General features: G+C 65.8%; 4 protein-coding genes across 4 annotated transcripts; 3 read left to right on the forward strand and 1 right to left on the reverse strand.

The window, feature by feature from the left end:
• Positions 1 to 1,384: 1,384 nt before the first annotated feature.
• On the forward strand, positions 1,385 to 3,849 carry MNEG_5429 (Cyclin-H1-1; the record flags this gene model as incomplete). Its single annotated transcript, XM_014046093.1, has 7 exons — positions 1,385 to 1,441; positions 1,545 to 1,659; positions 1,884 to 1,987; positions 2,291 to 2,425; positions 2,628 to 2,705; positions 2,923 to 2,997; positions 3,262 to 3,849. 7 exons carry the CDS (start codon positions 1,385 to 1,387, stop codon positions 3,847 to 3,849), a joined length of 1,152 nt encoding a protein of 383 aa, XP_013901547.1.
• An 884-nt stretch (positions 3,850 to 4,733) lies between these two features.
• On the forward strand, positions 4,734 to 6,975 carry MNEG_5430 (Tubulin beta chain; the record flags this gene model as incomplete). The annotated part of the gene is made up of 4 exons (XM_014046094.1): positions 4,734 to 4,799; positions 4,935 to 5,037; positions 5,338 to 5,562; positions 6,038 to 6,975. The coding sequence occupies 4 exons, from the start codon at positions 4,734 to 4,736 to the stop codon at positions 6,973 to 6,975; spliced, it is 1,332 nt and encodes a 443-aa protein (XP_013901548.1).
• A 752-nt stretch (positions 6,976 to 7,727) lies between these two features.
• On the reverse strand, positions 7,728 to 9,086 carry MNEG_5431 (hypothetical protein; the record flags this gene model as incomplete). Its single annotated transcript, XM_014046095.1, has 1 exon — positions 7,728 to 9,086. The coding sequence occupies one exon, from the start codon at positions 9,084 to 9,086 to the stop codon at positions 7,728 to 7,730; it is 1,359 nt and encodes a 452-aa protein (XP_013901549.1).
• Positions 9,087 to 9,589: 503 nt separating this feature from the next.
• Positions 9,590 to 11,344, forward strand: MNEG_5432 (hypothetical protein; the record flags this gene model as incomplete). Its single annotated transcript, XM_014046096.1, has 6 exons — positions 9,590 to 9,641; positions 9,823 to 9,871; positions 10,104 to 10,225; positions 10,463 to 10,600; positions 10,841 to 10,925; positions 11,203 to 11,344. 6 exons carry the CDS (start codon positions 9,590 to 9,592, stop codon positions 11,342 to 11,344), a joined length of 588 nt encoding a protein of 195 aa, XP_013901550.1.
• Between the last annotated feature and the right edge of the window lie 60 nt (positions 11,345 to 11,404).

Here is an 11,404-nt window from a genome sequence, read left to right on the forward strand (position 1 = left end):
GGGGCGGCTGCCGCAGCCGCCGGCAGCGGCGGCGGGGACGGCGGGGCCGTCTTTGACCCTGAGAGCTGTGGGGCCGCCGCCGGCGGCGCCTCTGCCGGCGCGAGGGAGCAGCACGTGTTCGACAGCAGCCAGAACAGCCGCCGCGGCGACGCGCAGCGGCGGGGCCGCAAGACGTCCATCACCACAGCGCCCATCTCGCAGGGGGCGATCCCCTGGGGCGGCGGGGCCGGCGTGCCCGGGGACAGCGGGCTGACGACGCCCAACCGGTCGGGCAACAGGGGCCGCAGCCGGCTGGGCGGGATGGGGCGGCGCTGAAAGTGGGGCATGCACAAGGAAGCGGGCAGCAGGGCGGCGACGGCTGAGGTGTGGAGGGAGAGGGCGACTACAAGGGGGGGCGCAAGAATGGGGTGCTGCATGTGTGCAGCTTGCGGGTGAGGATGCCCCATTGCTACTCACGGCCTACGTCTAGGACTGTAAATAACATCACTCCGTGTGGGGGACGTGCGGACAGGCTAGGGCAGAGCAGCGTGGTCACATATGCGCGTTCTTGGTGTGTCTCTGCGGCGCCCCATCACCCCCCTGTCGCTGGGGGGCCGCGTCAGGGCGGCTGTTCGCGGCCCTGGGCGCAGGTTGCGGTCGGGTGAAGCGACGGCATCCATGCTCGTGTGTGACTGGCAAGGGCAGGACTGCATGAACAGCCCTGGTTTTCACCACATGCTCATCTGGCCCCAACCCAGTCGAAACACCCGGGTGCATTGGCTGCGCTAAGGTTGCATTTGCAAAGTGCCAAGGTCAGACAACGCGGGCTTGGCCAGGTGCTGAGGCACATGTGCCTCACAACTGGCAGCACAGCAGGGCCAGGCCAAAATGCAGGTGTGCAGCCCCACCCAGGGCAGCGTTGGCGAGCCCTTTGATCGTGCCGCCGCTCTGACCACCGTTTGTCCATGGCATTGCTGTGATAATCTCCTTGTGCATCAAACAATTACTGTGCTGCACGGGAAACTGCAGCTCGCGCCCTGCTTGTGCCAGGAGCCTCAAGAAGGTTGCTTTTGACTGGGCACCGACCCCGGAAGAATAACGCCCGCACCCGCACGCGCCGTGGATCTGACTAGCAGCGCCACTCCACTCGGTGGTTTGAATCTAATCTGTTTCTTATGAGCAGCCTGCATGTGCGTGTACCTGTACTCCGGGTATGGCGCTCGCTGTCGCATTTGCAGCACGTGACTGATGGTACACAGCATGCTGCGGACAAGTTTTGCTCCTGGAGTTCGGCGTAGCAGCCATACCTTGACTTCGCAGCGCAGCTTCACATAATTACACTGCACACCACGCGCTAATAAGCCAACAGATCTGTGGTCGCCAAGATCGGAATTCATTTGGAAGGATGGACTTCGATACCAGCACGCATAAAGCGAGGTGGATATTTGATCAAGACGCCCTGGTAAGCTGACTGCTGCTGGCATGCAGCCGGTAGTGCCTGGCCCCCGTCCGTGAACGCCGACCCCATCGCACGCGCACTTCTGCACTGCGCGTGTCATGTGCAGGCAGCAAAGCGTGAAGACGCACAGCAAAAGGCGGCGGAAAGCTTAAAGCGGTCAAGGGAGCCGACACCGGCGACGGAGGACGGCGCAGGCCTTCCAGATGCCAAAAAGCAACGCGGTGCGGGGCCTGGGAGTGGCGCGCCCTCTGCCGCCGCTTTGCGACGCAGCCGCATGAGAGGACGCCGCAGCCTGGTATGTATGTATGCATGTAACATAGAGCACCTGCATTGCCATCATCACCACCACACCGCGGCGCAGCAGCTTTCAGTTGCAAGCGAGCAGTGGCGGTCCTCACAACGTCGCCCCGCGCCCCCCAACGTTGCTGGGCCGCCTGAAACGCAGCCGAGGCACCAGTGAGCGCAGCCGAAGAGGCTTTGCTGCGGCGGTATTTTGAGCTGAAGATACGCCAGGTGTGCGAGGCCATCCCGTTGGCGCCGAAGGTGCAGGTGCGTGCAGCAGGGGGTCAAGCGATCGCCCCGTTGGCCGAGCACGCGGGCTATGAGCATGACAAGGCATGCTCATGTGGGAATCCAGCCGCCGGGGACATTTCATAGCAAAGGTTTTGGATCTTCGCCATGTATCTTGTGCCAAATGCCCGGCCATTGCTTACGTGTTGATGAAGTGGAGGCAAGGATTTGCGAAGCAGTGGCAAGCACGCGGAAGTGCGCCTGTTTGACAACCAAGTAAACCCTCTGCTCACCCTGCTGCTGTGCCCCCTGACACCCGCCTGGCCGCTCGCCTTTGTCCAGGCAACCGCAGCGGCATACTTCAAGCGATTTTACATCCAGCGCAGCTGCCTGGAGCACGACCCCTCGCGCATCATGCCCACATGCATCTACCTGGCGGCCAAGGCGAGCCGCCGCGGACTGGCGAGAAGGGCCGAAGTGGCATGTCTGAATGCATGAGATTGACAACCATAAGAAGCATTGGCTTTTGCAAGCGCGCACACATGCATTTGAGTGCTGACACACACACACACACACACACACACACACACACGTCTGCACGCACACACGCACGCAATACAGAAAAGCATGCACGTCACAACACGCCAACCACGCCCTCCAACACTGCGTATGGCCCCAGGTGGAGGAGGCTTACATTGGTGCAGAGGACTTTTGCAAAAAGCTGGGGCTGGACGCACAGACGGTGCTGCGGACAGAGGTAAGTGGTCTTTCTTGGCGGGGACGCGGCTGTGGGGGCTCCATCCACAAGGTCTGTCGTTGCTGCTGACTGCTGGATGGGGGCTGCTGTCACCGGGAATGCAATGCTCTGGCACGGAGCCCGCCATTTTCGTGCGAGTCCTGATTCACAGTGTGCGTATGCCATAAACTGTGACGCTTGAACTTTGCTGTCGCGCACGTTCGCCCTGCGCCCTCAGGTGCCGCTGCTGCAGGGGCTGGGCTTTGACCTGGTGGTCCACTCACCCTACCGCGCTCTCAATGGCTTGGTGCAGGTCGGCGCGCTGCATGCGGCAGGAGACGGCCAGCGGTCTGCTTCGCCGCGCCTTGCCGCTGCATGCCCACAGCCTTGCTCACGGCGGCCGCCTTGTTGTCGAGGGCACGAGCGCCTGCATTCCTCCCGTAGCAGCAGCAGCACCCCCATGACACCCAGCCACACCTTGCAATGCCGTTGGTCCGCCCCACCCCTCAAAACTGGCTGATCACCCCATCCCCCATCAAACCCACGTGCCAAGGAGCTCGAGGACCTGCGGTCGCAGCGCTCGCCCGCGCTGGACCCGCCGCTGGCGGACGCGCCGCCGGAGTCCATGCAGCGGCTGGCGCGCAGCGCGCACAAGGCCGTGGCGGCGATCCTGCACAGCGACGCGCCGCTGCTGTTCCCTCCGGGCGTCCTCGCGCTCGCCGCGCTGCGCTCCGGCGCGCGCTCGGCCGGCCTGCCCTGCGCGCAGCTGCTGGAGCACGTCGCGCGCCGCGCGGCCGCGGCGCGCGCCGACGACCTCGAGCGCGAGCGGCGGCAGGGCGAGGACCGGGAGACGATCCCGGGCGGCGCGCGCGCGCCGCCGGGGCGGCTGGTGGTACCGGGCGGCGGGGAGGGCGCGGAGGGGCTGCAGCGGCTGCTGGGGTGGATAGGCGAGGTGGATGCGCTGGTGGTGGCAGCGATGAAGGAGGAGGAGGGGCTGGAGGCGCGCGCCACCGAGGCGGACCGCAAGATCAAGCTGTGGCGCAAGGCAGCGGCCGGCGGTGGCGGCGGCGGCGGGCCCGCAGGCGGCGCGACGGCAACGGCAGCGGCGGCGGCAGCGGCGGCGGCGGCAGCAAGCGGCGACGGCGGTGAGCAGCCGCCGCGGTAGCGCGGGGCCCGTTGCTTTCCAACTGACGAGGCGGCGCAGCTGCTGCAAAGCAGCGCGGCGCCTTGGTGTACACAGCATAATGCTTTATCTCAACCCCCTGCACAAGACGCGTCAGCTTTTTTTGGCCTTCCAATCTCTTGGCTCGCAACGGCGACTAATTTGAGTAGTGCTTGCAAAGATGTGCCTTTCTTGCCATGCGCCAAGCGGGCGAGCTGCGGCATGTCAAGCAACTCAGTAATCTGCCCGTCTGTCGTGCGAGTGACCAGGTTGGTGTCGCTGTGCAGCAGCATTGTCTAGGGGCGGCCGAACAGCAATGTCGCGCCGTGCCCAGCAGTGCATGCCGCCTGCCCACCCACCCCTTCATCCTCCTTGCCCGGTGGTCTTCTTTCAAGCCGCACACGCCCATCGCAGGTCAGGTTTGCCCTGGCCAGTGGTGGCTGCTACTGTACGCTGACGCAGCACACAGTCGGCGCAGATCTGCCGCAGCTCGCTTGAACGCCGCGCCGCGCGGTTGTCGGCCTGCTTCAATGCCAACACATTTCATACCATCTCAATGGCCAGATCCAGTATTAAGTCCAGCTCGGGGGCCCCACGAGCCGTTTCCCGCTCGGCACTAGCCACAGGGTCAAGCCGGTCGTCGAGCATCCTGTACATATGCAAAAATTGGGGTGAGGTCAAGAAAAATCAAAGTATGCATTCCTTGAGTGCCCCCGAAAGCCGTGTCGACCGCCCAGTGCGCTGAAAGCAGAAGCAGCACCCGTTTCTTCTGCTTTATCCCCCACCTGATCGTTCAGCAGCCCCACAAGTTTGTTCATTGAGACCGCAACAACGCTTTTCAGTCAGCTCTTCACACCCAAGTCCTCCGTCTCCGTTCAAAAGCAGCCATGCGCGAGATCGTGCACATCCAGGGCGGCCAGTGCGGCAACCAGATTGGTGCCAAGTTCTGGGAGGTGAGCATACGCAAGCAGGCAGGGGGCAAGGGGCGAGGCAGGCTCAGCCAGGGCACTGTGCTTGACCCGCACTGGCGGGCTTTCGGCCCCGGCTCTCCGTGCCCTGGCCCTCACTCCTGCTTACCCTTTGCGCAGGTGGTGTGCGACGAGCATGGCGTGGACCCCACGGGCACCTACCATGGCGACAGCGACCTGCAGCTGGAGCGCATCAACGTTTACTTCAACGAGGCCACCGGCGGTGCGTGGGGCGGGCCTTGCTGCGCTTCATCGTTCTTGGATAGCCATAAGCGGTCGTCAGGGGGTGTCAGGGGCCGCGGAGGAGGCCGGCATGAGCCAGTGGGAGGCCCACCCACCCGGGGTCCCTGTGCATGGCCCAACGCCGGGTTCCCAAGCTTTTACGAGTACTCATATGGGTGTACAGTATCCGATCCAACAGCGCAGTGGCGCTCTGGGCGACCAGGGACGCCGGGCCTGAGGTGCACCAGAGCTGTCTCCGGATCATTTGAATCGAACGCCCACTTTTTGCCCCAACCCCCAGGCCGCTACGTGCCCCGCGCCATCCTCATGGACCTGGAGCCCGGAACCATGGACAGCGTGCGCTCTGGCCCCTACGGCCAGGTGTTCCGCCCCGACAACTTTGTGTTTGGGCAGACCGGCGCCGGCAACAACTGGGCCAAGGGCCACTACACTGAGGGCGCTGAGCTTATCGACTCCGTCCTGGATGTCGTGCGCAAGGAGGCCGAGTCCTGCGATTGCCTGCAGGGTGAGCGGCGCTGCGGCTGGCCGCTGCTGTTGTTTGGGGAGGGGGGGGGAGGAGCGTGGATTGGGGCGAGCAGGGCACTGCGCCTCTCTAAGCAGCAGCGCAGGCAAAAGGGCGCTGCCCATGCACTGCTGCATGCATCGCGGCCCTGCACGTGGCCCAGTCAGCGGGCAGGGCTTTGCGCAGGCAGCATGTCGCAGGCCGCGGGCAGCACTTTGGCTGAGCTAGGCAGCTTGTGGCGTCGGCGCAGCAGCTGTCACTTGCACCTATGTGCCATCAAAAAATTGAGTGGCTAGGTTGTTGCATGAGTTGCTGGCAATGAACCTGCTAATGCAGAAGCGCGCGCGCGCAAACAGCTGGCCCGACCACACCTGATCGCGCACATCGTGTGCTGACGATGTAGCACAGTACACCAGCAATACGCAGCCACAATGTTCTCACGCCGCATCCGCCGCTCACCACTGCAAATTATTCACAGGCTTCCAGGTCTGCCACTCCCTGGGCGGCGGCACCGGCTCCGGCATGGGCACCCTGCTGATCTCCAAGATCCGCGAGGAGTACCCCGACCGCATGATGCTCACCTTCTCGGTGGTGCCCTCGCCCAAGGTGTCTGACACCGTCGTCGAGCCCTACAACGCCACCCTGTCGGTGCACCAGCTGGTCGAGAACGCCGACGAGTGCATGATCCTGGACAACGAGGCGCTGTACGACATCTGCTTCCGCACCCTCAAGCTGACCACCCCCACCTTCGGCGACCTCAACCACCTCATCAGCGCCGTCATGTCGGGCGTCACCTGCTGCCTGCGCTTCCCCGGCCAGCTCAACGCCGACCTGCGCAAGCTGGCAGTCAACCTGATCCCCTTCCCCCGCCTGCACTTCTTCATGGTCGGCTTCTCGCCCCTCACCAGCCGCGGCTCCCAGCAGTACCGCGCGCTGACCGTGCCCGAGCTGACCCAGCAGATGTGGGACGCCAAGAACATGATGTGCGCCGCCGACCCCCGCCACGGCCGCTACCTCACCGCCAGCGCCATGTTCCGCGGGCGCATGTCCACCAAGGAGGTCGACGAGCAGATGCTCAATGTCCAGAACAAGAACAGCTCCTACTTTGTTGAGTGGATCCCCAACAACGTCAAGTCCAGCGTGTGCGACATCCCGCCCAAGGGCCTGAAGATGAGCGCCACCTTCATCGGCAACTCCACCGCCGTCCAGGAGATGTTCAAGCGTGTGAGCGAGCAGTTCACCGCCATGTTCCGCCGCAAGGCTTTCCTCCACTGGTACACCGGCGAGGGCATGGACGAGATGGAGTTCACCGAGGCCGAGTCCAACATGAACGACCTGGTGTCAGAGTACCAGCAGTACCAGGACGCCAGCGCCGAGGAGGAGGGCGAGTTCGACGAGGAGGAGGAGGCCGCCTAAGCGGCTCGCGGCAGCGCCGCGCGCCTGTGCTGGGCGCAGCGGCGCGCCTTTCGGGTTTGGGGGCCCCTCGCACGGCTGCCGCAGCGGCTGCCCGGTCCGATTGCAGCTGTCTTGCTTGTCGCTGCCGGGCCTGCAGCGGCGCCGAGGGGTTAACTCCCCTGCGAGCCTCTATTCGCATCGTCCCTTTGTTCACGCGCGCTCGTGTGTGTGGGTATATGCCCTGCTGCTGTTGGTGTACCGCAGGGCGGCGCGCGGCCATCCCTAATGCCATTGACGCGCACCAGAACACCCCTGGTATCACATGTGTGCCACCATGACCTCTCGCCAAACATCACGTCACCGCCACGGGAGCCAGTGCATGCATGTGTGGTGCTGTGTGGCCGGCTGGCCGCCTGGGGAAGTGCGAGGCGGCGCGCACTGGCACTGCTTGCGGAGCCGTTGTGCGCGCCGCTGAAGTGAACTCCTGGTCTGTGCCTCCGGCTTCAACGCCCCTGCCGACCCATGCTGACAGAATGACCCCATTGCTACTGCTGTAACCCTTGGAACATTCAAGACTCTGTGCGCTGTGGTGCATCTGGCTGGTTGAGCCACGGCTGGCAGCAAGGGCAGTGGAGAGCTGAGACATGCGTCAGCCTGCTTTGCATCGGTGAAAGCCTGGCCACATGCCCATGGAATCACTCGAATCTATCAGTGCAAACAGACCTGAGCAATGAGAGTGCTGATCAGTGCACACCAGCGGAGGCCCAAAGGTTTCACCCGCCGCAGCGCAGCCACTCCTGAAACCCAGGGAATCGCGCCAGGAACGCGTCGCCACCCATGGCGACCGCCTCTTCCAGCCGTGCCTCGCCGCGGCGGCCGGTAGACGACAAGTAGCGCATCCGCGCCATGGCCTCGTGGCTGGCGCTCAGCAGTGTGGCCAGCTCAGCAGGCCCCGCCTCCCTCAGCTCCGCCTCCCACTCGCCGCCGCCGCGCGCCACCAGCTGCAGCGCCTGCCACCGCACCAGCACGTCCGGCGGCCGCACCCTCAGCCGCAGCAGCAGCCGCACCACGCCCAGCGGCGGCAGCGCGGGCAGCAGGCCGCGCAGCTGCTGCAGCCACAGGTGCAGGCTGTGGGGCGCCAGCATCAAGCGGTCCGCGAGGCCCTCCAACTCGTCGCCGTCTAAAGCAGCAAGCAGCTCCCGCAGCGCGTGCGGCCGCCGCTGGGCTGCGCCGTGGAGCACCTCCTCCTCGCTGACGCCGCTGACACTGCTGCCGCCGCTGCTGCCGCCGCCGGCGCCGTTGCTGCTGTGGCTACTCGCATCCTCGGGGCGCAGCGAGTCGCAGAACGCGGCCTCCGCCAGCACCATGGCGCGCGAGCGCAGCACAAGCGGCGACAGCTCAAGCACAAGGGGCCGCGCCCGCGCGAGCGCCGCGACCGCGCTGGCCGGCGCCCCGTCCAGCGCGGCGGCGCTGGCCTGCAGCCGCTTCGCGACAGAGTCCTCTGGGAAGGAAACGAGCGCGAGCGCCTGACCGGGGTAGCGTGCGGCAAATGCAGCAAAGCCGGCCTCGGCACTGCTGCTGCTGCTGCTGCTGCTGCTGCTGCTGCTGCTGCTGCTGCTGAAGCCCTCTCCGCTGCTGCTGCCAGGGAGGACCTCGCATTCCAAAATCGCGCCCAGCGTCGCGCACCGCTCGCGCAGCTGCGCCTCGCTGAGCGCGAGCACGTGCAGCCGCGTGCGCAGGTTTGCAGCCACCATGCCGCGCGGTAGGCGGAGGACCGCCGTCAGCAGGCGCAGCACGGCGACTGGCTCATGCGGCGCGACAAGCACGTGGGGGGCGGCACGCACGAGCTGGATGACAAAGGCGCGGTCCATGCCCAGCGCTGCCTCTAAGGATGCCAGGGTGAGTTCAAATGATTCGCCGCTGAAGCTGCACACCTGCGGCGGCGCGCGGCTGAGCAGCTGCATCAGCGCCGGCCGCGACAGGCCGCCGAGTGACGTTTCAAATGCCTCTAGCTTTCGCTCAAGGTGGCTGCCCGTGCTGCTGGAATCGCTGCTGGCGCCGGTTGCTGCGGCGCGGCACGTGCAGGGCGGAGCTCGCAACGCGCGGCCGCTGCCGGCAAGCACGGGCGGCATGGTAGCGCCCATATACGGCCATGAACAACACAATGAACGTCCTGAGGAGTGCATTGGAGGCCTAAGCGAGTAATTCTGACGCTGCCGCTCACGTAGTGCCACTGCAGTGTGCAGGGCGATCGGGGATCAAACAGAGATAACAATACTGGCATCCACAATGCAGTATATCAGCAGGCCTCGTTTCATCGCGTCAAAATTTGCACAAGATCGAACAGTTCGTCACTTTACACAGACAGGTCTGCGTCAGAGCTGGTCGGTGATCGCGTTGGACGTGCAATCAGCTAGTGGGAACCTTTGGCAGTGGCTTGGCGACCATATCAGGGCACCGGCACGGAGTAGCGTGTTTTGCTTCATCAGCAGCACACGCTGCACTGCCAAGCGGCGCTTGACCTGCTAGGCGGGGGAGGATCGGGCCTGCCGGGCGGCCCGTTGTCTGAAACACGTCTCCCAGAGTCGCAACGGGAGGAGAGTGCCCCTCTGGCGCGGACGCACGTGGCGTCGGGATGTGGCAGCCGCTCAGGCAGTGGCAGTCGTCCACCAGAGCGGGCCCTGACGGTGCGTGGCTGTAACGCTGTCTGTGTGAATGCGAGCGTGAATGCATGCGTGGGTGTGTATGTGTCAACTGCATGTCCGTGCATGTCTTGCTTATTTGCGGCTATGGCCGCATGCGCTCATGATGGCACCACGCAAACACGCACTGGAACTCGCCCGCCGTCCCTCGCCGCCCCCGCTGCAGTGCTGACCGTCTACATCGCCCTCAACTCACTGCTGGCCATTGCAATAGGGTGAGACCACCACGCGGTGCCGCCCACCGCCTGTGGCGCCGCACCGCTGAGGCCGCTTGGGGCAGCGCAGGCCCTCCCCCGCACTGATGCACATCACCCAATCCTCGGGCAGCTTCTCCTTGTACTAAAGCTCCACCCACCAAAAGCCGCTGCGCAGCCGAAACCCCACTCGCAAATCGACCCTCTTGCCCACCACACGCTGACATGAATTCCCAAACCCTGCCGGCCCCAGCCTGCGGGGCCTGCCCTGGTACCTGTCAGTGCTCATGGCGCTCTGCGGGGCCGGCTCCATCCTGCTGCTCTGGCTGACTCACCTATCAGACCCGGGGGCGCTGCAGCCGCGCGCAGAGAAGGGTGAGGCCTGCCGCGGGCCGTTTGTGGGCGCAGGCGCAGGCGCAAGCACGGGCAGCGGCCGGGGCCGCATCGGCGCTGTGGCAGAGCCTGGCTTGTGCTGTGAATTTCTTTGCTGGCGGCTGCCTCCCTCTGCGGCCCCGACGCGGGCCTGCCGCCCGCGCCCCTTTGCGGCACCCGCTCTGCCGCCCCGGCCCCACGCGCCCTCGGCGCCCCTCACCCCCCATCTTTCACCTGCAGACCCAACGGTCGCGCGGCTGGAGGCTGGCCTGCCCGTGCCGGACGGCGGCGGGGCCAGCAACTACCGGCGGGACGCGCGCGGCGTGTGGCTGAGGAGCGAGGAGCTGGAGGGCTGGAACGGACCGCTGGTCTCAAAGTGTGCGTGGTGCCGGCCGACGGCCGCGGCCGCCGCTTGAGGGCGGGGCTGCTGCTTCCCCCGCAGCGTGCGCCGGCATTTGGCATGCGGACAGGCGCGACTGCTTGCACATGGCAGTCTTGTCTGACCCACGTGTGCGCAAGCGCTACTGGCGCGGCAGCAAATCGGCCGGGCTCAGGCAGACGGCTGCTGTCGAGCCGTCAGCAGCTGCCGGCCCCCGCGCCCGCGCGCGCCGCCCGCAGACTGCGACACGTGCCACATATGGCGGCCGCCGCGCGCCCACCACTGCGATGACTGCGGCGCCTGCATCCAGCGGTTTGACCACCAGTGAGCGCCCTGCACGCGCTGCACGCGTGCGGCCAGGCGCGGATGTTGCGCGCGGAGGGCAGGGGGCGACAGCGGCGAGGCAGCCTCCGTATTTACGGCCTCGTTTGAGGGGCCAGGCGGTTTCATGCGCCGGGCGCGGCGCCGCTCCCATGCGCTCCCCTCTCTTGTTGGCTCCCGGGGTGCTTGAGGGCGATTCCCGCGGTAATCGCCCAACCCCCCCGGCGCCAACTGGCCCAATCCTGCGTTCCCCCTCCCCCCCTCCCCCGCCCTGCCGCAGCTGCGGCGTCGTGGGCAACTGCATCGGCGGCGGCAACCACCGCTTCTTCGCCGGGTTCCTGGTCGCCGCCCAGGCCGGCGTCGCCATCAGCGCCGGCGGCTGCGTGTGGCGCCTGCGGCTGCGCGGCTTCCCCGCAGAGTGAGCGCTGCGGCCGGGCTGCCCTTCTGCGGCGCGCGCGTCTTGGCTTTTTCACATGTGGCTC

Source organism: Monoraphidium neglectum (genome assembly GCF_000611645.1).
Source record: "Monoraphidium neglectum strain SAG 48.87 unplaced genomic scaffold scaffold00808, whole genome shotgun sequence".
Taxonomy (NCBI): domain Eukaryota; kingdom Viridiplantae; phylum Chlorophyta; class Chlorophyceae; order Sphaeropleales; family Selenastraceae; genus Monoraphidium; species Monoraphidium neglectum.